Here is a 26,659-nt window from a genome sequence, read left to right on the forward strand (position 1 = left end):
CTTCTGGGGCCTGCTTGCATTTACTGCAGAGGCAGGACTTCCAGAATCCTTGGGAGAGGACTGGCACTGGACCAGTTCCTCTCTTGAGCTCTGACTAACCTCTGGGTAGTCATTTCCAAGGAGACAATCAAGGGGGAGGTCGGTACTGACTACTACCCTTCTCCAGCTAAGAGTGCCACCCACTTCTATGGGCACTAAAGCCACAGGCCTCTTAGTGACCCTGTCTAGGCTAACTCTTACCCTGGCAGTCTCACCTGGGATGTACTGGTTTGAGAGCACCAGCCTGTCATGCACAATAGTGTGACTGGCACAAGTGTCTCTCAGGGCAGTGGTTGGGATTCCATTCACCAGTAGGTGGTGGAAGTGTCTACTTCCCTCTGGAATCTCCAACTCACCTGTTGGGCCCTGTTTCCAGTTGAAGGCTAGGAAGACCTCCTCATCTGAGGAGTCATCTCCCATGGCTACACTGGTTACCCCTGGAATTTTGTTCTGGGGTTTGTTTTTGGGACAAGAAGTGTCCTTGGTGTGGTGCCCAGACTGTTTACAGTTGTGGCACCATGCCTTAGTGGCATCCCAGTTCTTACCCTGGTACCCACCTTTGTTTTGGGTTGTGTCTTGGGGCCCACCCACCTGTTCTGGTTTTTGGGGGCCTACAGAGGACTCTTTTTCTTTGTTTCTAGTGTCACCCACTTTCTCCTGGGGAGTTTTTGTAACCCCTTTCTTTTGGTCACCCCCAGTGGAAGTTTTGGTTACCCTAGTCTTGACACAGTGGTCTGCCTTCTTTCCCAATTCTTGGGGAGAAATTGGACCTAGGTCTACCAGATACTGATGCAACTTTTCATTGAAGCAGTTACTTAAAATGTGTTCTTTCATAAACAAATTATAAAGCCCAACATAGTCACACACTTCATTTCCAGTTAACCAACCATCCAGTGTTTTTACTGAGTAGTCTACAAAATCAACCCAGGTCTGGCTCGAGGATTTTTGAGCCCCCCTGAATCTAATTCTATACTCCTCAGTGGAGAATCCAAAGCCCTCAATCAGGGTACCCTTCATGAGGTCATAAGATTCTGCATCTTTTCCAGAGAGTGTGAGGAGTCTATCCCTACACTTTCCAGTGAACATTTCCCAAAGGAGAGCACCCCAGTGAGATCTGTTTACTTTTCTGGTTACACAAGCCCTCTCAAAAGCTGTGAACCATTTGGTGATGTCATCACCATCTTCATATTTTGTTACAATCCCTTTGGGGATTTTTAGGATGTCAGGAGAATCTCTGACCCTATTTAAGTTGCTGCCACCATTGATGGGACCTAGGCCCATCTCTTTTCTTTCCCTTTCTATGGCTAGGAGCTGCTTTTCCAAAGCCAATCTTTTGACCATCCTGGCTAACAGGGGGTCATCTTCACTGAGAGCATCCTCAGTGATTTCAGAAATGCTGGACCCTCCTGTGAGGGAAGCAACATTTCTGACTATCATTTTTGGAGACAGGGCTTGAGAGGCCCTGGTCTCCCTATTTAGGACTGGAAGGGGGGAATTGCCCTCCAAGTCACTAATTTCTTCCTCTGTGAAGTCATCCTCAGAGGGGTTGGCTTTTTCAAACTCTGCCAACAGCTCCTGGAGCTGAATTTTGGTAGGTCTGGAGCCAATGGTTATTTTCTTTATATTACAGAGAGACCTTAGCTCCCTCATCTTAAGATGGAGGTAAGGTGTGGTGTCGAGTTTCCACCACATTCATCTCTGTATCAGACATTATTTTGCTAAAAGTTGGAAGGCTTTTTAAAGAATCTAAAACTGTTTCTAGAATCTAATTTCAAACTTTTAACAAACTTTTAAACTCTAAAAAACAATGCTAAACAGGGACTTAACACACAAGGCCCTAGCAGGACTTTTAAGAATTTAGAAAAATTTCAAATTGCAAAAATGAATTTCTAATGACAATTTTGGAATTTGTCGTGTGATCAGGTATTGGCTGAGTAGTCCAGCAAATGCAAAGTCTTGTACCCCACCGCTGATCCACCAATGTAGGAAGTTGGCTCTGTATGTGCTATTTCAAAGTAAGGAATAGCATGCACAGAGTCCAAGGGTTCCCCTTAGAGGCAAAATAGTGGTAAAAATAGATAATACTAATGCTCTATTTTGTGGTAGTGTGGTCGAGCAGTAGGCTTATCCAAGGAGTAGTGTTAAGCATTTGTTGTACATACACATAGACAATAAATGAGGTACACACACTCAGAGACAAATCCAGCCAATAGGTTTTTGTATAGAAAAATATCTTTTCTTAGTTTATTTTAAGAACCACAGGTTCAAATTCTACATGTAATATCTCATTCGAAAGGTATTGCAGGTAAGTACTTTAGGAACTTCAAATCATCAAAATTGCATGTATACTTTTCAAGTTATTCACAAATAGCTGTTTTAAAAGTGGACACTTAGTGCAATTTTCACAGTTCCTAGGGGAGGTAAGTATTTGTTAGGTTAACCAGGTAAGTAAGACACTTACAGGGCTTAGTTCTTGGTCCAAGGTAGCCCACCGTTGGGGGTTCAGAGCAACCCCAAAGTCACCACACCAGCAGCTCAGGGCCGGTCAGGTGCAGAGTTCAAAGTGGTGCCCAAAACACATAGGCTAGAATGGAGAGAAGGGGGTGCCCCGGTTCCGGTCTGCTTGCAGGTAAGTACCCGCGTCTTCGGAGGGCAGACCAGGGGGGTTTTGTAGGGCACCGGGGGGGGACACAAGTCCACACAGAAATTTCACCCTCAGCGGCGCGGGGGCGGCCGGGTGCAGTGTAGAAACCAGCGTCGGGTTCGCAATGTTAGTCTATGAGAGATCTCGGGATCTCTTCAGCGCTGCAGGCAGGCAAGGGGGGGATTCCTCGGGGAAACCTCCACTTGGGCAAGGGAGAGGGACTCCTGGGGGTCACTTCTCCAGTGAAAGTCCGGTCCTTCAGGTCCTGGGGGCTGCGGGTGCAGGGTCTCTCCCAGGCGTCGGGACTTTAGGTTCAAAGAGTCGCGGTCAGGGGAAGCCTCGGGATTCCCTCTGCAGGCGGCGCTGTGGGGGCTCAGGGGGGACAGGTTTTGGTACTCACAGTATCAGAGTAGTCCTGGGGTCCCTCCTGAGGTGTTGGATCTCCACCAGCCGAGTCGGGGTCGCCGGGTGCAGTGTTGCAAGTCTCACGCTTCTTGCGGGGAGCTTGCAGGGTTCTTTAAAGCTGCTGGAAACAAAGTTGCAGCTTTTCTTGGAGCAGGTCCGCTGTCCTCGGGAGTTTCTTGTCTTTTCGAAGCAGGGGCAGTCCTCAGAGGATGTCGAGGTCGCTGGTCCCTTTGGAAGGCGTCGCTGGAGCAGGATCTTTGGAAGGCAGGAGACAGGCCGGTGAGTTTCTGGAGCCAAGGCAGTTGTCGTCTTCTGGTCTTCCGCTGCAGGGGTTTTCAGCTGGGCAGTCCTTCTTCTTGTAGTTGCAGGAATCTAATTTTCTAGGGTTCAGGGTAGCCCTTAAATACTAAATTTAAGGGCGTGTTTAGGTCTGGGGGGTTAGTAGCCAATGGCTACTAGCCCTGAGGGTGGGTACACCCTCTTTGTGCCTCCTCCCAAGGGGAGGGGGTCACAATCCTAACCCTATTGGGGGAATCCTCCATCTGCAAGATGGAGGATTTCTAAAAGTAAGAGTCACTTCAGCTCAGGACACCTTAGGGGCTGTCCTGACTGGCCAGTGACTCCTCCTTGTAGCTTTCTTTGTTCCCTCCAGCCTTGCCGCCAAAAGTGGGGGCCGTGGCCGGAGGGGGCGGGCAACTCCACTAAGCTGGAGTGCCCTGCTGGGCTGTGACAAAGGGGTGAGCCTTTGAGGCTCACCGCCAGGTGTCACAGCTCCTGCCTGGGGGAGGTGTTAGCATCTCCACCCAGTGCAGGCTTTGTTACTGGCCTCAGAGTGACAAAGGCACTCTCCCCATGGGGCCAGCAACATGTCTCTAGTGTGGCAGGCTGCTGGAACCAGTCAGCCTACACAGATAGTTGGTTAAGTTTCAGGGGGCACCTCTAAGGTGCCCTCTGTGGTGTATTTTACAATAAAATGTACACTGGCATCAGTGTGCATTTATTGTGCTGAGAAGTTTGATACCAAACTTCCCAGTTTTCAGTGTAGCCATTATGGTGCTGTGGAGTTCGTGTAAAACAGACTCCCAGACCATATACTCTTATGGCTACCCTGCACTTACAATGTCTAAGGTTTTGTTTAGACACTGTAGGGGCACAGTGCTCATGCACTGGTACCCTCACCTATGGTATAGTGCACCCTGCCTTAGGGCTGTAAGGCCTGCTAGAGGGGTGTCTTACCTATACTGCATAGGCAGTGAGAGGCTGGCATGGCACCCTGAGGGGAGTGCCATGTCGACTTACTCATTTTGTTCTCACTAGCACACACAGGCTTGTAAGCAGTGTGTCTGTGCTGAGTGAGGGGTCTCTAGGGTGGCATAAGACATGCTGCAGCCCTTAGAGACCTTTCTTGGCATCAGGGCCCTTGGTACTAGAAGTACCAGTTACAAGGGACTTCTCTGAATGCCAGGGTGTGCCAATTGTGGATACAATGGTACATTTTAGGTGAAGGAACACTGGTGCTGGGGCCTGGTTAGCAGGGTCCCAGCACACTTCTCAGTCAAGTCAGCATCAGTATCAGGCAAAAAGTGGGGGGTAACTGCAACAGGGAGCCATTTCTTTACACAAGCCCCCCCCAGCCCACAGGCCAGGAGACTCAGCCCAAGCTGGGAGAGTCTTCCTAGTCTGTCAGGCGAGGAAGAGTAGGAGAAATAGGCTGGTTAGTTGCAGGGCCTACTCTGCCTTACATCCTTCTGTTCAGGTCATTCCCTTTGGGGAACTGACCTACTTCCACAGTGATAGGACCTAGTCTGAATTGCCTCTTGTCTGCCTCTTCAATGTCTCCACCCATTCTTTCTATTTTGGTCTTAGAGGTATCCACCTCTGCTAACCTTATCTTGGCCAGGGTTACCCCTAGCTTACCCAGAGAGGTTACCCAGAGCTGGAGTAACCCCACCATGACCAATAGGGTCAGGGGGCCTAACTTGCTATTTGGCATGGGGTCAGACCACCATGCTAAGGATAGTGCAGCCATAAAGGCTAACACCCAGCAGAGGCCACTGACAGCTGTCAGTGCCCAGAACCACACCTTTAGCTCTTCACCTAAAAGGGAAGGGGCTAAGTTACAGGCTTCTTTGGGTTCAGGTTGCCTGTCTGCTGTATTGGAGTGGGGGGTTACCACATCTTGTAGTAAACACCCTTCTTCCACTCTTTCTTCTGTTAGCTGAGGAGCCACCCACTCAGGTTTAACAGTTGCCTGACTAGCCAGGACTTCTTGTGGGTCAGGTTGGACTTTATCAGGGCCATTTTTGGAGTTCTCCCCTACTGGAGCAGAATCTCCTTGGCTTGCTGTAACCTTGGCTAAAGGTTGTCCACCCTTCCTACTCTGTTTTCTTTTCTTCTTCTTCTGGGGCCTGCTTGCATTTACTGCAGAGGCAGGACTTCCAGAATCCTTGGGAGAGGACTGGCACTGGACCAGTTCCTCTCTTGAGCTCTGACTAACCTCTGGGTAGTCATTTCCAAGGAGACAATCAAGGGGGAGGTCGGTACTGACTACTACCCTTCTCCAGCTAAGAGTGCCACCCACTTCTATGGGCACTAAAGCCACAGGCCTCTTAGTGACCCTGTCTAGGCTAACTCTTACCCTGGCAGTCTCACCTGGGATGTACTGGTTTGAGAGCACCAGCCTGTCATGCACAATAGTGTGACTGGCACAAGTGTCTCTCAGGGCAGTGGTTGGGATTCCATTCACCAGTAGGTGGTGGAAGTGTCTACTTCCCTCTGGAATCTCCAACTCACCTGTTGGGCCCTGTTTCCAGTTGAAGGCTAGGAAGACCTCCTCATCTGAGGAGTCATCTCCCATGGCTACACTGGTTACCCCTGGAATTTTGTTCTGGGGTTTGTTTTTGGGACAAGAAGTGTCCTTGGTGTGGTGCCCAGACTGTTTACAGTTGTGGCACCATGCCTTAGTGGCATCCCAGTTCTTACCCTGGTACCCACCTTTGTTTTGGGTTGTGTCTTGGGGCCCACCCACCTGTTCTGGTTTTTGGGGGCCTACAGAGGACTCTTTTTCTTTGTTTCTAGTGTCACCCACTTTCTCCTGGGGAGTTTTTGTAACCCCTTTCTTTTGGTCACCCCCAGTGGAAGTTTTGGTTACCCTAGTCTTGACACAGTGGTCTGCCTTCTTTCCCAATTCTTGGGGAGAAATTGGACCTAGGTCTACCAGATACTGATGCAACTTTTCATTGAAGCAGTTACTTAAAATGTGTTCTTTCATAAACAAATTATAAAGCCCAACATAGTCACACACTTCATTTCCAGTTAACCAACCATCCAGTGTTTTTACTGAGTAGTCTACAAAATCAACCCAGGTCTGGCTCGAGGATTTTTGAGCCCCCCTGAATCTAATTCTATACTCCTCAGTGGAGAATCCAAAGCCCTCAATCAGGGTACCCTTCATGAGGTCATAAGATTCTGCATCTTTTCCAGAGAGTGTGAGGAGTCTATCCCTACACTTTCCAGTGAACATTTCCCAAAGGAGAGCACCCCAGTGAGATCTGTTTACTTTTCTGGTTACACAAGCCCTCTCAAAAGCTGTGAACCATTTGGTGATGTCATCACCATCTTCATATTTTGTTACAATCCCTTTGGGGATTTTTAGGATGTCAGGAGAATCTCTGACCCTATTTAAGTTGCTGCCACCATTGATGGGACCTAGGCCCATCTCTTTTCTTTCCCTTTCTATGGCTAGGAGCTGCTTTTCCAAAGCCAATCTTTTGACCATCCTGGCTAACAGGGGGTCATCTTCACTGAGAGCATCCTCAGTGATTTCAGAAATGCTGGACCCTCCTGTGAGGGAAGCAACATTTCTGACTATCATTTTTGGAGACAGGGCTTGAGAGGCCCTGGTCTCCCTATTTAGGACTGGAAGGGGGGAATTGCCCTCCAAGTCACTAATTTCTTCCTCTGTGAAGTCATCCTCAGAGGGGTTGGCTTTTTCAAACTCTGCCAACAGCTCCTGGAGCTGAATTTTGGTAGGTCTGGAGCCAATGGTTATTTTCTTTATATTACAGAGAGACCTTAGCTCCCTCATCTTAAGATGGAGGTAAGGTGTGGTGTCGAGTTTCCACCACATTCATCTCTGTATCAGACATTATTTTGCTAAAAGTTGGAAGGCTTTTTAAAGAATCTAAAACTGTTTCTAGAATCTAATTTCAAACTTTTAACAAACTTTTAAACTCTAAAAAACAATGCTAAACAGGGACTTAACACACAAGGCCCTAGCAGGACTTTTAAGAATTTAGAAAAATTTCAAATTGCAAAAATGAATTTCTAATGACAATTTTGGAATTTGTCGTGTGATCAGGTATTGGCTGAGTAGTCCAGCAAATGCAAAGTCTTGTACCCCACCGCTGATCCACCAATGTAGGAAGTTGGCTCTGTATGTGCTATTTCAAAGTAAGGAATAGCATGCACAGAGTCCAAGGGTTCCCCTTAGAGGCAAAATAGTGGTAAAAATAGATAATACTAATGCTCTATTTTGTGGTAGTGTGGTCGAGCAGTAGGCTTATCCAAGGAGTAGTGTTAAGCATTTGTTGTACATACACATAGACAATAAATGAGGTACACACACTCAGAGACAAATCCAGCCAATAGGTTTTTGTATAGAAAAATATCTTTTCTTAGTTTATTTTAAGAACCACAGGTTCAAATTCTACATGTAATATCTCATTCGAAAGGTATTGCAGGTAAGTACTTTAGGAACTTCAAATCATCAAAATTGCATGTATACTTTTCAAGTTATTCACAAATAGCTGTTTTAAAAGTGGACACTTAGTGCAATTTTCACAGTTCCTAGGGGAGGTAAGTATTTGTTAGGTTAACCAGGTAAGTAAGACACTTACAGGGCTTAGTTCTTGGTCCAAGGTAGCCCACCGTTGGGGGTTCAGAGCAACCCCAAAGTCACCACACCAGCAGCTCAGGGCCGGTCAGGTGCAGAGTTCAAAGTGGTGCCCAAAACACATAGGCTAGAATGGAGAGAAGGGGGTGCCCCGGTTCCGGTCTGCTTGCAGGTAAGTACCCGCGTCTTCGGAGGGCAGACCAGGGGGGTTTTGTAGGGCACCGGGGGGGGACACAAGTCCACACAGAAATTTCACCCTCAGCGGCGCGGGGGCGGCCGGGTGCAGTGTAGAAACCAGCGTCGGGTTCGCAATGTTAGTCTATGAGAGATCTCGGGATCTCTTCAGCGCTGCAGGCAGGCAAGGGGGGGATTCCTCGGGGAAACCTCCACTTGGGCAAGGGAGAGGGACTCCTGGGGGTCACTTCTCCAGTGAAAGTCCGGTCCTTCAGGTCCTGGGGGCTGCGGGTGCAGGGTCTCTCCCAGGCGTCGGGACTTTAGGTTCAAAGAGTCGCGGTCAGGGGAAGCCTCGGGATTCCCTCTGCAGGCGGCGCTGTGGGGGCTCAGGGGGGACAGGTTTTGGTACTCACAGTATCAGAGTAGTCCTGGGGTCCCTCCTGAGGTGTTGGATCTCCACCAGCCGAGTCGGGGTCGCCGGGTGCAGTGTTGCAAGTCTCACGCTTCTTGCGGGGAGCTTGCAGGGTTCTTTAAAGCTGCTGGAAACAAAGTTGCAGCTTTTCTTGGAGCAGGTCCGCTGTCCTCGGGAGTTTCTTGTCTTTTCGAAGCAGGGGCAGTCCTCAGAGGATGTCGAGGTCGCTGGTCCCTTTGGAAGGCGTCGCTGGAGCAGGATCTTTGGAAGGCAGGAGACAGGCCGGTGAGTTTCTGGAGCCAAGGCAGTTGTCGTCTTCTGGTCTTCCGCTGCAGGGGTTTTCAGCTGGGCAGTCCTTCTTCTTGTAGTTGCAGGAATCTAATTTTCTAGGGTTCAGGGTAGCCCTTAAATACTAAATTTAAGGGCGTGTTTAGGTCTGGGGGGTTAGTAGCCAATGGCTACTAGCCCTGAGGGTGGGTACACCCTCTTTGTGCCTCCTCCCAAGGGGAGGGGGTCACAATCCTAACCCTATTGGGGGAATCCTCCATCTGCAAGATGGAGGATTTCTAAAAGTAAGAGTCACTTCAGCTCAGGACACCTTAGGGGCTGTCCTGACTGGCCAGTGACTCCTCCTTGTAGCTTTCTTTGTTCCCTCCAGCCTTGCCGCCAAAAGTGGGGGCCGTGGCCGGAGGGGGCGGGCAACTCCACTAAGCTGGAGTGCCCTGCTGGGCTGTGACAAAGGGGTGAGCCTTTGAGGCTCACCGCCAGGTGTCACAGCTCCTGCCTGGGGGAGGTGTTAGCATCTCCACCCAGTGCAGGCTTTGTTACTGGCCTCAGAGTGACAAAGGCACTCTCCCCATGGGGCCAGCAACATGTCTCTAGTGTGGCAGGCTGCTGGAACCAGTCAGCCTACACAGATAGTTGGTTAAGTTTCAGGGGGCACCTCTAAGGTGCCCTCTGTGGTGTATTTTACAATAAAATGTACACTGGCATCAGTGTGCATTTATTGTGCTGAGAAGTTTGATACCAAACTTCCCAGTTTTCAGTGTAGCCATTATGGTGCTGTGGAGTTCGTGTAAAACAGACTCCCAGACCATATACTCTTATGGCTACCCTGCACTTACAATGTCTAAGGTTTTGTTTAGACACTGTAGGGGCACAGTGCTCATGCACTGGTACCCTCACCTATGGTATAGTGCACCCTGCCTTAGGGCTGTAAGGCCTGCTAGAGGGGTGTCTTACCTATACTGCATAGGCAGTGAGAGGCTGGCATGGCACCCTGAGGGGAGTGCCATGTCGACTTACTCATTTTGTTCTCACTAGCACACACAGGCTTGTAAGCAGTGTGTCTGTGCTGAGTGAGGGGTCTCTAGGGTGGCATAAGACATGCTGCAGCCCTTAGAGACCTTTCTTGGCATCAGGGCCCTTGGTACTAGAAGTACCAGTTACAAGGGACTTCTCTGAATGCCAGGGTGTGCCAATTGTGGATACAATGGTACATTTTAGGTGAAGGAACACTGGTGCTGGGGCCTGGTTAGCAGGGTCCCAGCACACTTCTCAGTCAAGTCAGCATCAGTATCAGGCAAAAAGTGGGGGGTAACTGCAACAGGGAGCCATTTCTTTACAGGGCAAAATTAGTATTCTAAATGCACCAAGTAATTACCTCAGGGAAGGTGCTGAACAGTGACCGGTGAACAAAAATTAATACCCGAGTATTAAGGCAATTCCCCACCCACCACCCCATATCCCATACATCCCATCCATAAAGGTAAGTTTTCTAGTTTAAAAAAAATCCTTATAAATATATATAATATATATTAACCTATAAATATAACAATTTTTTAAAATATTTCCCAAAACACACCAACATTTTTAATCAGACACCTGCCCATACTTACACATACTTTCCCAAAAATGCGAGGTAAAGCTATGCATGGTAAATGCATGTGTAGTAAAGGCCTGGGTAGTAAAGGCATGCATATGGTAACAGCATGCATATGGTAACGGCAGGCGTGTGGTAAAGGCGTATACATAGAAGTACAAGTTACTTACCTTCGGTAACAAAATATCTGGTAGAGACATATTCTAGTTGAGGATTCCTTACTTTAAAATTTCCCCCATGCGTCAGACTGGACCAGAGATTTTTCTTCAAGCAATATCGTTGCGCATCGGTAGGTGGCGTTGGTCAACTCCGTGGGTGTCGTAGTCACCGTGATGACGTCGGGAGTAGTACATAGACGCCACCTCAGCGCAATAATGTCAGTTTAACGATTTTTCACACCAAAGCGCAGAGCCGCTAAGAACGCTGAGATTGGTGCGCCAGAGCTAAGGACCTGAAGGGGCAATCCCTGTCCCTAGAAATCAGTTCGCAAGCGGGGAGTATGGGTGGGTCGGTAAGGAATCTGCAACTAGAATATGTCTCTACCAGATATTTAGTTACCGAAGGTAGTAACTTGTACATCTGAAAAAGACTTCTAGTTGCAGATTCCTTACCTTAGAATAGATACCCAAGCAATGCCATCCACGGAGGTGGGCTGCGAACCAAGATCATACTTGAAAGTCCTGCAGGACCGAACGACCAAAGTAGCCATCCCGACGGACCCGACTGTCCAGGCAGCATTGTTTAGCAAAGGGTGCAGGGATGCCCAAGTAGCTGCCTGGCAGATATCCAGGACAGGAACTCCGTGTGCTAACACAGTGGAAGCAGCAGTCGCTCTGGTGGAATGAGCGCGCGCAATCCCTCAGGGGGCTGCTTCTTGACTAAAGTGTAGCACATCTTGATGCAAAGAAGTACCCATCGAAAGATGGTATGTTTTTGCATCGCCTTCCCTTTCTTCGCACCCACATACCCGACAAAGAGTTGATCGTCCACCCGGAAATCTTTAGTACGATTAAGATAGAACGCCAACGCTCTTTTTGGGTCCAGATGGTGGAGTCTCACCTCCTCATGGGAAGGAGTGGGGATGCATAAAAAGTAGGCAGGGTGATGGACTGGCCTACATGAAAAGGCGTAACAACCTTGGGAAGGAAGGAAGCCTTAGTGCTCATAACCACTTTGTCAGGGTGCACAGACAAGAATGGAGGTTTGGACGAAAGGGCCTGAAGCTCACTTACCCTGCGAGCAGAAGTGATGGCAACAAGAAAGACAATCTTTAAAGTGAGGAGCCGCAAAGGTCAATTGTGCATTGGCTCAAAGGGAGTACACATTAAATAAGAAAGGACAAGATTGAGGTCCCACTGAGGCATGATAAATGGAGTGGGAGGAAATAAATGGGTGAGACCTTTTAGGAATCTACTCACGATAGGAGATTTAAAGAGTGAGGGCTGATCAGGTAACCTAAGAAAGGCCAAAACGGCAGATAAATACGCTTTAAGGGTGCCCAAAGCAGAGCCCTGCTGTGCCAAAGAAAGAATGAATAAAAGAACCTCAGACAGAGGGGCAGAGAGGGGGATCAACAAATTTGTTGGAGCACCATGGCACAAATTTATGCAGGCGTATACCGTTTTGGTAGAGGGACGCCTGGCTGACAAAATAACATCGCAGACTTCGGATGGAAGATCAAAAGTCGTCAACTGTCACTGCACAATCTCCATGCACGAAGGCGGAGATTAGACAGGTTTGGGTGGCGAACTGTCCCCTGCTGGTGCGACAGAAGATCTGCCCGAAGAACCAGTCTGAGTGGAGGATCGATGGCCATACCCAATAGCTCTGGATACCATACTCCCCGTGCCCAGTCCGGAGCCACCAAGATGACTTGGGCCCGGTCGCTCCCGATCTTTTTGAGAACTCTGGGCAGAAGTGGTATACGTGGAAAGGCGTAAAGGAGGCCGGAGTTCCCCTAGAGACGAAAAGCGTCTCTGAGTGAGTACCGCCTTGAAAACTCCAATGTGCAAAACCGCTGACATTGTGCGTGTGGAGGCGAACAAATCTAACCAAGGCTCTCCCCACTGCTGAAAGAGATCTTGTGCCACCTCTGGATGGAGAAGCCATTCGTGATCGGCTGTGCATCGACGGCAGAGTTTGAGGTCTGACGTTGAGAGAACCTGTCAGATGTTGAACCACCAGGGTAATGCCCTGATGTTCCAGCCACGTCCAGAGGCGTAGTACCTCCTGACAAAGGGTCCAGGACCCTACTCCGCCCTGTTTGGTGCAGTACCACATGGCAGTAGTATTGTCAGTGAACACCTGCACTACCTTCCCTTTGGGAGAGGGAAGAAATGCTTTTAACGCAAGCCTGATCACCCGGAGCCCAAGAAGGTTGACATGGAGCCCAGACTCCGTCGGAGACCAGAGGCCTCTGATCTCTGCCTCTCCCATGTGGCCGCCCCAACCCAGAAGAGACGCATTTGTCACTATGGATAGATCTGGCTGGGGAAGGGAGAGGGAATCTGCCGTGGACCCAATGCAGATTCGAAAGCCATCACTGCAGGTCTTTCGCAGTCCCCTCCAAGATCTGGACCATGTCTGAGAGATTTCCCTAATGCTGCGCCCACTGGTATTTCAAGTCCCACTGCAGAGCCCGCATATGCCATCTGGCATGTGTCACTAGCAGGATGCAGGAGGCCATGAGGCCCAGCAGCCTCAGAGTCAGTCTCACCAAAACCCAAGACAGAGCCTGAAAGATCAGAATCATAGCTTGAATAACTTGGACTCGCTTTTCAGGAGGATAAGCCCGAAACTGCACTGTGTCCAGAACAGCTCCGATGAGAGGGAGGGTCTGAGAGGTAGTCGGCACATTGAAAGTGAACCCCAGCGTGTGCAGGAGGCTTGCCGTAGTCTGAAGGTGGGAGATGACTTTCTGGGGAGAGTCCGCCTTCAACAGCCAGTCGTCGAGGTAGGGAAAGACAGAGACCCCTAACCTGCGCAGATGAGCTCCAACCACCGCCATCACTTTCGTGAACATCCAAGGGGTGCTTGTAAGGCCGAAGGAGAGCACGGTAAACTGATAGTGCTCGTGACCTACCCCAAATCGTAGGTAATGTCTGTGGGCAGGCAGGATGGGGATGTGGAAATAAGCGTCCTGCAAGTCCAACGCTACTATCCCGTCTCCTGGGTCTAAGACAGAACCTGAGCCAGGGTGAGAATTTTGAATTTCTCTTTCTTGAGGAAGTAGTTGAGGTCCCGAAGGTCTAGGATAGGACATAAGCTCTTGTCCTTTTTCGGCAGCAGAAAGTAGAGGGAGTAACAACCACGACCTACTTCTGGCACAGGGACTTTCTCTATAGCTTCTTGGCAAAGAGAGCCGCGACTTCCTGGTGAAGAAGTGCCAAATGATCCTCCGGAAGTTGGCTGAGTGATGGAAGCATGGCCGGTGGGGCAGATTCGAAAGGAGGGGAATAGCCCTTTCAAACTATCTGCGGGGATAAGAATCGGGTCGACAGCGATTATGCGCACTACCGACGTCGGGATCGTCGACAAACAAACAGGAGCCGGGGAAGGTCTCAGTGGTACGATCAGCGTTGGTGCAGATCTGCAAGTGGATCCGGAGGGGACCTCAGTGGCCATAGCTGAAGCCACTGGTGTGGAACCTGAAGGCTCCTCAACTGAACCCCTTGGGCCCGAAGGCACCGTATTGGTCCGCCTAAAAATGAGGCGCATGACCTCATAGATCTCTAAGTTGGGCAGGGGTCGCTCCAGCTCCCGGAAATTCAGAGAAGCAGTGGACATCTTCTTCAATGGGATATCCTGGATTCTATGATGTGCCAGGCACTTGGAAGCTTAGGCTCGAGTATGGTGCTCAAACGGACTTCATGACTGAAATAAACTTGTTCCCTTACTCCCGCTTAGAGAGGAGATTGCCCTTGATTTGTTCAATAGTTTTGCTGTGGCGGCGAACCATGAACAGGTGCTCAAAACAGGCCTTATAAAGGGTATTTGGCACAGACAGATACTAAACCATTAAGCACATACATCCGAAGTCCTGGTAAAGCAGTACCATGAATTTAGTGTACACGCTTACAGAACACAGGTTTCACTTAAAGGTTGCAAGTTCAAGAATGTCACTGTCACCTGTGCACACTAGGTGATCTCTGAAACATAACTGTGATAGGAGTTTAGGTTAGTTTCAGTTCACAGTTTAATTTTTGCATGTCTGAAAACAATTTTTGCTGTAGTGTATGGGAAACAACAACAACTGTGACTGCAATGTACTTCAAGTCCACAATATCATGCATACAAAACTGGACACCTTTAATTCACAGCAGGTTCAAGAAATAGTGGCAGAGCAACCGACTGCAATTCGTGTGGGTCAAATATGTTTAAAGGAACCATCATTCCCCATTCTACAACTTTATTTCTGGCCAATTCAAGATTCCGCCACACATGTCAAAGTACTGCTTTAAATAAAGATAACATTCATCAAAAAGTGAAAGCAAACTAGGTAAAAATAAACATAGTTACCTATTCTTCCCAGTCCAATAATTCCCACAGTGCTTTCAGATAGACCATATCCGCACATCCAGAGAGGCGACCAGCTCTTCCATCCACCACTTTTCAAAAGTAGAAACAAAAGAGAAAGTACACAGTATAATTGACTATCCGCATCCAGAAGCTAGAAAATGGGATAAGTTATTTTAAATAAGTGTACTAATGTTAACCACTAGCCTCCACAAATCTAGATATTCGAGTAGGTATCACACAACAATTAATCTGACTCTACAGACAAAGTGACCTCTTATTAAAGAATACAAAAACACGTATTTTTTTTTTACCACTATGCATTTTCACAAGCATTTACGCCCGTTTCGACTCTTCACATCATCACCATTACCTTTGTAGAAGAGCTATAAATGCACATAATTTATCCAAAACACCCACTACCTTACAGTACTGTTTCCGTTTTCATACAGTGCCTACGGGCGAAGGACAGTGACTGGTGAGTTTAAATCATGACATCTCGTTCACCTATCCTTTCCCTCCCAATAAGGTTTTTGCCACTGGGTGCCATTTTGCAGCATCGGATCCCTCAGTAATTGTAAAGAGCAAAAGGTACATTCATTCTGTTAAGTGGACAAAGCACTGCTTCTCTACACATCAAATGCAAACAGTTTGCGATTACCTAATTTCTGGAAAGGGTCCCATCGTAGCTAAAAACACCTCACTCCCGACAAATGAGGGGGACAAAAACATCTATGGGGCTTTAATCCAATATCTTGGAGTAATAGCTACAAAAGCACGACTTAGCCAAACAACTGAGATAATACTGGAGCCACAAATATGCAACGTGATTTGTTCCTCCCCACGGGGTGAGAAGATATTGTCAGGAGTTTATTAAAGTTGTCTAGTATTGTCCCCATAACCGAAAGAGGCAGCCTATTCCAAAACGAGACAGAACGCTCCAGCCCGTCACAACCCACTCAATATTGTGCTTCAAATGCGCCTCCACCATGAGTGACCCAGATGCCCAGGTATCTAAAACTTTCGATCTCCCACCTGAGCCCTACCCCCGGCAAATCCTCCAACGGAGCACCACTTAAGGACCCCAAGGGAAACATAAGTGACTTCCTCCTGTTTACCCGAGGCCCAGACATAACCCCGAATTCTTCCAGTAACCGCAACAACAGAGGCACCGAAACTCCCGGCTCCCGTAGATATAACAACGCATCATCAGCATACAGAGAGACAATATGAGTGACCCGTCCCACCTGTACGCCCCAAAGCGCCAGTTCCCCACGAAGCCAAACCGCCAGTAAATTGTAAATTAGCACTTGTATAGCGCACTACTCACCCGTTAGGGTCTCAAGGCGCTGTACTCATACCGCTATGGAACCCCTCCTGGCTTTTCCCTGTGAGGCGCCCACTCCTGAGCACCTCAAGGGTGAAGCCAGGCATCCAAGCGCTGTTGGGGCCGTTGTGGAGATTAAGCAAGCTATTGCCCAGAGTTGCAGAGTGAGACCCATGAATTAGATTAGGCACCAAGGAGAGAATTATCTGGTCAAGGGGAATTGAGCCCAAGACCTGCCGAAGCGGGACTTGAACCCTGGTCTTGAGCCAGAGCTCTGCCTCAGGGTCTGCCGCTCTAACCATTGAGCCACACTTCTCCAGTGGTTCCATTGCCAAGGCAAAAAGAAGCGGGGAGAGAGGGCAGCCCTGCCTGGTACCCCTCCTGATTATCCAGGAGTCAGAGAGCTCCCCGCCTACCCGGACACGCACAGTAGGTGCTGTATACTGCAAAGGAACCCAAGAGCAGAAGTGAGGGCCAAATCCCATTCCGCGCAGCACTGCCTGTAAGTAGCCCCACTCAACTGTGTCAAACGCCTTGTCTAGATTCAATGACACCAGTGCTAAGTCTTCCCCCAACACCCATAGTTTCATGCAGGGCATGTGTTAAACGACGTAAATTATAAGTTGTGCTACGTCCAGGTATGAAACCACATTGATCTTCATGCACCAATCCCTGAATCACTCCACGTAGCCGAGTAGCCAGTATTTTACATCGAATCTTTATATCGCTATTCAGCATGGTAAGTGGGCGATAAGCAGAAGGGTCACAAGGGTCCCCACCAGGCTTAAGCATTAGACAAACAAAGCCCTGACACATTGTTTCCGGGAGTATACCCTGAACCTGGGCCTCCTAAAACACATCCAACAACTTCTCTCTCAGCTGAGAAGAAGTTGTTTGGTACAGCTCGACTGGGAATCCATCCCCCACCCAGAGATTTAGCCTTCGAGAGAACCTCCACAGCCACCGTCACTTTCTCCACTGTTATCTCAGCATCTAGACTCTCCATATGTTCCGATTCTAGCCGCGGCAAACACATCCGGCGCAGAAACCCTTCTAAATCAGACTCCAATACCAGTACACCAGCACAGGACATGCTCCACAAGTGCGCCACCAAAACTTGAAAGATGTCCCTCCGATTAGTAACCTGCACACCATCAGCATCCCTGATGCGCAAAATGGGAGGAGATTCAACCTCCCGCTTAAGGATCCACGCTAGTAATTTACCAGACTTATCACCCTCCCTATGAAGGTGCTGTCTATATGATCTGAGACTGACCTTATCTAAGGTCTCCCAGCAGCTACTAACCTTCTTATACAATCTGAGCTGCTCTGGGTCTATCTCCCCATCTATTTCTACACAATGTTGGATTTCCCCCAGCTCCTCAGAACCGGAAAGCTCCTGCTCCATCTGCTTGCACACACCACAGACCGTGCCTATACAGACCCCTCTCAACAGAGCCTTCAGGGCCTCCCATTCCACTCCCTGGCAGTCTGTCACCCCCCAATTGTGATCCATATAATCTTCAAGGGCCACAGCTATTGTCTCACGACAGCACGCATCGTCAGAAAATTCGTAGGCATGCACCAACTGCGTCTCACCTCCGAATCAGACCCCCAATGCATTTGCAGCAACACTGGTGCATGATCAGATAAAAACCTCCCCAGATGCCTGACGTCCCCCACCTGTGAACAAGTGAAACCACCCAAAAGGAAACGGTCCAGACGATTATATGTATTATGCGTCTTAGAGTGAAAAGTGTACTCCCTGCTCGCCGGATGTAGTTCCCTCCATCCATCCCAGAGCCCCAAATTGTGCATGACCTCTGTGAGAGACCTCACCATCAAAGGCTTGGTACCCAATTTAGACAGATGGCGATCCCTTTGAGCATCCAAAATACAATTATAATCTCCTGCCCATATTAGGGGGTCTCCAACACCCTCCCCCAGGACCTCAGGAATATTATCAAAGAACGCTCGGTCATCCACATAAGGCACATAGATATTGAGAATAAGAGGCAACCTGTCCAGCGCGCCCTGCACAAGTATATATCTCCCACCTACATCCGCTTCACTGTAGGTATGCACAAAATGTGACACCCGGCGCAATCCAGACCATCACAACCCTGGCATAGGAAGAGTAGGACGAGGAGAACACCTGCCCCTGCCACTTTCTACTTTCTGCGACTCTTCCTCTGTCAAATGCGTCTCCTGGAGACAGGCTATATGAATCTTATGCCACCTTAGAAAAGGTTGCACCCTTTAACGCATAGCATATGTTTTCAACCCCCTGACATTCCATGTCAGTGTGCTAAGCTGTCTCCCCATGTAAATGGTGCAAAAACCCCATCCCTAGTACTTCTCCTCCCTCCTCCCTCCAAAGTAGAGAAAGCAGAGTAAGCCCACACACCATGTCCCACACTCATCCACGCACTGCTGATACAACCCACAACCACATGCAAAAATGCACTAACTAACGAACCCCAACCCCCCAGAACCCACCCCGGATAAACAGTAAAACAGCAACCTCAAAACATACTGTAGATCCATGTGTATGTATGCTGCCAGGACAACAGCCTAATCGCCAACAACCCACTCCCTACCCCAACAGTGGAACTGAACACCACCCATCCCGTTAACAGAAGTCAATGTGCCCAGGAATCTTATCAGTTACAGGCAAGGAAAAGAACATTCTCCCCCTCTTCTTATTAAATCAGCTCCATGCAAATTCCCCCCCGATATCCATGCATCTCACAGTGCCCGAGACCCCAGACCGCGCCACTCAGACACAAGCACAAACCACCCAGGACTCCCATGTAGACAACACTAACAAGGATCAAACAGTATCAAGTATCAACAGAAACCGATTCCATTCATGCGTCTGATGGCTCAGTACTCTCATTAGTTATTTCAGGAACCACAACAGCCATGGTACCGTCCTGTTGAATTTCAACTCTGCCATCGGAACCAGCAGCTGCCTGAGCAGAGATTGGAGTCTGGCTCTCCCCACGCTTCCTCCAGTCCATATCATCCACACCAGAAGGACGAGCAGCCCCCCTGATGGGCCTCACAGAGTGGCCCGTGCCTGCCTTGTCCCACATCGCCAACCATCTCCAGACCTCCCCAGGATGTTCAAAGAAGTGCGACTTGCCCCCAGAAAGCACCTTCAGTCGCGCGGGGTATAGCAACATATATCTGATATTCATGGCACGCAGTTTAGCCTTCACCTCCAGAAATCCTTTCCTGGAGGTCTGGACTTTGTGTAGTCCAGGTAGATAGAGATCTTGCTATTTTCGAAGACAGCCCGGTCAGTCTCTCGGGTAGCCCGCAGGATACTGTCCCTATCTTTATAATACAAGAGGCGTGCGATGATGGCCCTCGGAGGCACCCCAGGCCTGTGAGGGACGACCAAAGCCCTGTGCGCTCGTTCCACCACAAACACCCTAGATAGACCCTCAGGCTTCAGCACATCCGTGATCCATCGTTCCACAAAGCCCGCCGCCGAGGAACCCTCCGCCTGCTCTGGAAACCCCAGGAGGCGCACGTTGTTCCTACAGGATCTGCCCTACGAGTCCTCTAGTCCTCTGCAACATCCCCACCGTGGAAGTGACCTGTGCCATCTGCCTGCGTAGAGTGGTTACCTCTGCCTGTAAGTCCACAATAGACCCCTCCGTTACCTTGACCTTATCAGAAACCTTATGAAGGTCCATCCGATGAATGTTCACCTCCACAGCCACAGCCACAGCCTCGATCTTCCCCTCGAGTACCACACGGGAGCCCTGTATTGCAGCCAGTAGCCTAGGGCGAGAAGGCTCCTCCGCCGGGGCGGCATTTCCCAAACCCTCTCAAGGCCCCCCATACGAGTCTGGCGCTGCGACACCTGGGCGGGCGTAGTATATTGCTCCATAGTATTCCCTTGCGAGGTAGTGGACTGCCGATGCCTCCCCATCTCACCGACCAGTTAATAACAGTAAATGCAGCTCCACAGTACCTTAGTCCGAGAATGGCAATAGTATACAGTCCAGGGCCACACTTCCAAACAAGGCAGCACAGGCGTCAGGTCCCCAAGGGCCTAGAGCGAATAACCATATAGCCACAGGATACAGGGCGTCCCAGGTCCAGAGGCTCCGAGGGCCCAGCAGAGGCCCCTCACAGCAGGGCCGTCACCCCACACTCCAAAGGGTTCCACAGACCGGGCCGAAAATGCACCCCTCCAGGCAGGTCACCAGCAGGGCATCCCAGCCCTCCACACCAGGGCCACAGTTCAATCCACAAGAGCACCCAGGCCACACTCCAAAACTGCCAGGCAAGCACCCCCTCAGCGCCTCCAAACTGCGCCCATCCAGCTCCGATCCGGGCCCCAGCAGGATAAAGGCCCCTTGCCGCAGGATCCTCTCTGGCTCCGCAGGAGGCCCGCGCACGGCAGGCCGCCGCCCGCGAGAAGTGGAAAAATGGCATCCGCCCAAAAAGGACAGATACAAATGCAGGCTCCCCTATCAACATCTGGGCGGGGGTGGAGGGGGGGGGGGGGGGGGGGGGTTGGTGGGGTTGGGGGTCACGGAACGGCCTTCATCCCCAGGAATGGGGCAAAAAGTCAGCCAGGGGTGGGGCGCGGTATAGGCCTTCCCGTGCCCCGTCCAGCCGCGATCCTCATGGCCCAGTACAGGCCCTCCACAATTGCAGAATCCGGGGGGTCCCCGAAATGCCACCGGAGGAGCCGCTACCCCCAATGCACCGAACCGTGCCAACGGGGGGGGGAATTGGGCTCCAAATTCCCTGAGCACCACAGGATCACTTGCAAGATCGGCCGGGACAGCAGAGCTCACTCGGAGCGCGTCCCGTCGGCCGTCTTGCCAGGCCCCGCCTCTTGGAAGCACAGTTTAGTTAGTTTAATAATGGACCAAAACATAATTTACCAAGAGTAAATAGAAAGCATTGTTGATCCCATGGAGGAATGTTGTTTGCCTCCCAAAGGTTAAAATATATATATATGTATTGTGCTTCTTTCTTAAAACAGGCAAGATCGAGCAGGTGACTTTTTAGTTTGTAATTTGCATTCATTATTATCTCATGGCCCCCTTTGTAAAGTGCAGCAGCTACATCTTTAAAATACAGGTATTCATGCAGCATGCACGAGGGCCCACAAACCAAACGATGCACAAATCAGCTTTACTGTTTTACTCCAGTTATTTAACTGTGATTTCCTCTACTTCTATGTTCCCAAAAAGTGAACCAACAACCATGGCTAGAAAACCTAAGGAACTAGACTTTCTACAGGGCAATGAAGACTACGTAGATAGTGTTTCCTTATTGCATCACATTTATTCATAGAAAAGTTTATTAAGAGCTGTGTAGCCTTTCAGTGCTATATGAATGACGAACAACAATATTTTCCTTTATTGTTTGGAACTTCAAATAGTGCTGCTGCTACTGTGGACCTTCTGGGAGGCCAGCAAACCTAGACAAACTTCTGAGTAAAGTGATACCTTTCAGGACAGGTCAAAATTGTACAGTTTAGATCTTAACTAATTTGGTCTCCTTGTCACGTGCAACTTGTGAAGTTGAAGCACAGAACTCCTTCAAGGCTGTACAAGTGTCTCCTAATGGATGTGAACTCAGAAGTACACACACCAGATGCCCTGCTTTGATTGAAAATAGACATTTTGGTACTTCCAGTTTTAAGAAACAATAGGAAGGGGAGAGATTAGAACCTAAGGAATGGTAGACATCCCGGTTCTTTATAGGATCCAGAACGATCCTGTGAACATGGTGAGTTAACCACTCACCATTCCTCACTGGAACTGTGGCCCGTGTTTCATAAAACTGTATAACCATTCATAAGAGTTTTATCCATCTACCATGTCACTTGCATGATCATATTGTGTCATTAGAGCTCACAGCAATCCTAGTCTGCAACATTTTCCTAGAACACTGCAATATTTCATGAGGTAGAGGTTAGTTGTGAGCTCCTTGTGTTGAAGATTGGACCCCCAAGACTCCTATTCCTCATCTTTTTATAATGCACAAGTATTCAAGAACAACAGTGTTCAGATGTTACTGCACACGAATTAGCTGTCTCGATATCCTGTGTGGGTCATATGTAGTGTGTTGTTCCTGTGCTTCCCCAGGTTTTCTTCCCAAGCTTCAATTTCGCAGGAGGAATTGCCATTCTCCTGTAGGTTTTGATATTCAAGGGGTACGTTAGCAGACATGAGCAATAGCCCACGGTACCAATATATTGGGAGAGAGGTCCCTCTTGCACTTAAAACCCAAATCATAACAATAAACAAATGTGCCCTCCACATAACCCAGACAAAGCTAAGAGACCAGAGTCCAGCCAGAGGACTCCGTTGAGCAATAGACTGAGTTGCCGCTTACTGTTCCTCTACCTATCGCTACACCATGTCACATAGGAAGGAATGAGCTGTTGCATTCATCCAAAGGTGTAGGGACTAAGACTTCCGCTCATAGAGGTGGGCAGTAAAACGCAGCTGTGTAGGTGGTCCTCATGCAACTCATACTTCCTGAGCTTCAAAAAAACACAACCTCAAGTTCCGTTGATGCAGCTCGCCACCCACTTAAGGTAAGTTTTTCCTCCCAGCAGCTCGCCACCCACTTAAGGTAAGGTTTCCTCCCAGCAGCTCGCCACCCACTTAAGGTAAGGTTTCCCCCCGGCAGCTCGCCACCCACTTAAGGTAAGTTTTTCCTCCCAGGGACCACAGGTGAGAATTGATGGGAAATTCCTATGGTGCAATTGCATTGTATGACGGACGTGCCTTCAAGCATCCATGGTCAGTTCTAAATGAGCTCCTCGTCCACTAACAGCTTATCTTTGAGCAAAGAAGCAAAGCAAATATTCCAAAAGAGGGAGCAGTTTTTTTAGTGCAAAAACATCAAATTGATCTGACTGTGCATCTGAACCACTATCTGCTGACTAATAAACTTTAAAGCAGATGGGATACCTGTTATTTGGGTACTCACTTCTTGACTTCCTCAACTGCTTCTGGTAGGCGACGACATGTAGCAAGAAGCAGGGCCACGGAGAGTTCAGCAGTTGCATCGGTCAACACATCTGGTGTGTAGCCCACTCGTATACCTCTGCAAAGTAAAGACCATTGTTTAACGAAAAAGAGCCCTAAATCCTTCAATAAACCACTTAATATAATAAAGCTATTGTGAATATGTCAACCAAAGGAATAGATGGTAGGGAGTGCACTATCTTTACGTTTAAACGTTGAATCTGTGTGTCGGAGCTTAATTTATGTTAGCTATTTGTAGAGATATGAGTTCCTGGTGCAGCACATGCTTACTGTGCACTTTCCAAAGTTGTTACAGTCACTTACTACTGGTGTCTAGGGCCATAATACTATTGCAATCCAGTGTAGTAAAGAAGTTAGTCCTTTTAGGCTCTTGCCACTTCAAGAAAGGTGAAGCCTGAGGCTTACTGTAGGTGGTGGATAGGGATCAGAATCTGATATACAGCACAATACGGTATATAACAGTACCACTCAATGGTTAGACTGTGCTACATCTTCGAAGATGGGACTTTGCAAATGTCAGAATTGCTCAGAACGTCCACAAACGTTCAAAACAAAGAAGTTGAAATATGGCACTATGTCTTAAACCTCTAAAACAATTTACAATCTGAAGATCCACTAATGTGATATATGCCATTTGGTGCACATGTAGACTCCTGTACATTGGGCAAACTACCCAAATGATCAAGACCTGCATCATTCATCATAAATAGCATTCCCTGAGGCACTGAGAATGCTCCCTTGGTAACACATGTCCTAGCAAACAGCCAATCAGAAAACGTTTTGACGTGGCAAGTCACTGAACAACTGCATCCTCCTGTAAGGGGTGGTAATCTGTCCTCTGTCACACGCTCTGAGGGTCGCTGGGTATCTAAATGTGACACTGTTAATAAGGACTGAACACATTAGATGATTGGCATAGTATGGTTACCATATAATCCTTTATGACCAATTTAAGTCAGCCAGGTATCATCATCAGATATCATGCACTACACGGTGTACCGTTGCCCTTCCCTCCCCCTACAACTTCTTTGGGCCCCTGCAATACTAATTGAAATACGTTTACCAATTGAGTCAGGCCCTTGTATCAATGGCTTTATTAGTTGAATATTTTACCAATATAGTTAATCCAATTACCATTAGCTGGAAGGGTATTCATTACGCATTTCTCTGTTATTAGGAGCTGATATACAGCGCAGACGTTGTACCACAACACTTTATCTGCTGTTTCTGTGTAACCATTCATTTTCATCTCTATTGTCCATTTCGTTTCTTTTGATTGCCAGTTTCATTGTAGTTTTTCCTTCCTCTGTAGATTGTAAGCACTTCGTTTCCTTTGGGCATAGCCCAGTCCTGTTTGGAAGGATGTATTAGTTGTCTATCTGGGATTCATCTTATTTTCATGTGTATGTATCATATGCTTACTTTCCGATTTGATTACTTTCTTTCATTAATTGTCAATTTAGTATCTCTGTTCCTTTATTATGTGGCAGTCCCAAATTAAGTACACTGTGTTTCCCCTTTTTCGGCATGTCTGCCGCAGCAGTTTTAATTGGAAGGTGCCCAGTCTAGTCCTCACCGTTTTTGACGCTGTGGACACAGCCTTTTGATGCTTGTGCACTTCCTTTGGTGTTCTTGCTGCAAGCCTTAGAGGAAGAGTGTTTAGTGCTAGTCTTTTCCGAACCTCGGGTGCCTTTCAGTCATGTCTTCCCCGTATTTAACCCCTTCGCTGCCAGGCCTTTCCCCCCCTCAGGTGCCAAGCCTTTTTTTTGGCTGTTTGGGGCAGTTCGCGCTTACGCCCGCATAACTTTTTGTCCGCATAAGCTACCCACGCCAAATTTGCGTCCGTTTTTTCCAACATCCTACCCAGACTTCTTGAGTTCCCATGAAGGAGACCAAGAAATTAGCCAAAATACAGCGAAAAGTCGGTTTAAAAAAAAAAAAAAAAAAAAAAAAAAAAAAAAAAAAAAAAAAGGGAAAATGGGCTGCAGTAGAAGGCTTGTGGTTTTTCCCTTGAAAATGGCATCAACAAAGGGTTTGCAGTGCTAAAATCACCATCTTCCCAGCTTTCAGTAACAGGTAAACTTGAATTAGAAAACCCAATTTTTCAACACACTTTTGGAATTTTACTGGGACAAACCCCATTTTTACTATTTGTGTGCTTTCAGTCTCCTTCCAGTTAGTGACAGAAATGGGTGTGAAACCAATACTGGATCCCAGAAAGCTAAAGATTTCTGAAAAGTAGACAGAATTCTGAACTCAGCAAGGGGTAATTTGTGTAGATCCTACAAGGGTTTCCTACAGAAAATAACAGCTGAAATAAAAAATAATATATGGAAATTGAGGTAAAAAAAACAGCCATTTTTCTCCACCTTTTACTCTGTAACTTGTTCCTGCGATATCAGATTTTTTAAAGCAATATACCATTACCTCTGCTGGACTCTTCTGGTTGCAGGGATATATAGGGCTTGTAGGTTCATCAAGAACCCTACGTACCCAGATCCAATAAATGAGCTGCACCTTGCAATTATTTTTCATTCCATACTGGGTATACAGCAATTTATTTGCTGAAATATAAAGAGTGAAAAATAGGTTTCAAGAAAACCTTTGTATTTCCAAAATGGGCTCAAGATAAGGTGTTGAGAAGCAGTGGTTATTTGCACATCGCTGAATTCCAGGGTGTTTTTTGCAAAGTGCCGAACTGTGGATTTTGGCCTCTAGCTCAGCCGGCAAATAGGGAAACCTACCAAACCTGTGCATTTTTTAAAACTAGACATCTACGAGATTTCAAGATGGGGTGACTTGTGGGTCTCTCACCAGGTTCTGTTAGCCAGAATCCTTTGCAAACCTCAAAATCTGGCACAAAAAAAAAGACACTTTTTCCTCTCAATTTGGTGACAGAAAGTTCTGGAATCTGAGAGGAGCCACAAATTTCCTTCCACTCAGCATTCCCCCAAGTCTCCTGATAAAAATGGTACCTCACTTGTGTGGGTAGGCCTAGCGCCCGCGACAGAAAATACCCCAAAACACAACCCGGACACATCACATTTTCCCAAAGAAAACAGACCTGTTTTTTGCAAAGTGCCTAGATGTGGATGTTGGCCTCTAGCTCAGCCGGCACCTAGGGAAATCTACCAAACCTGTGCATTTTTTAAAACTAGACACCTAGGGGAATCAAAGATAGGGTGACTTGTGGGGCTCTCACCAGGTTATGTTATCCAGAATCCTGTGCAAACCTCAAAATTTGGCCTAAAAACAAAAACAAAAACAACAAAAAAAAAACTTTTTCCTCACATTTTGGTGACAAACATTTCTGGAATCTCAGAGGAACCA

The 26,659-nt window shown here is 48.1% G+C and overlaps 1 protein-coding gene across 1 annotated transcript in view; it reads right to left on the bottom strand.

Moving 5' to 3' along the window:
- Positions 1-26,659, bottom strand: part of GRHPR (glyoxylate and hydroxypyruvate reductase) — a 194,882-nt gene that overhangs the window by 105,557 nt on the left and 62,666 nt on the right. The window contains exons 4-5 of the mRNA XM_069237577.1: positions 23,271-23,387; positions 14,969-15,057 (exon numbers count right to left, since the gene is read on the bottom strand). Coding sequence (XP_069093678.1) covers positions 14,969-15,057; positions 23,271-23,387 — 206 coding nt within the window. The remainder of the gene's footprint in view (positions 1-14,968; positions 15,058-23,270; positions 23,388-26,659) is intronic.

This window comes from Pleurodeles waltl, chromosome 1_2 (genome assembly GCF_031143425.1).
Source record: "Pleurodeles waltl isolate 20211129_DDA chromosome 1_2, aPleWal1.hap1.20221129, whole genome shotgun sequence".
NCBI classification, from domain to species: Eukaryota; Metazoa; Chordata; class Amphibia; order Caudata; family Salamandridae; genus Pleurodeles; species Pleurodeles waltl.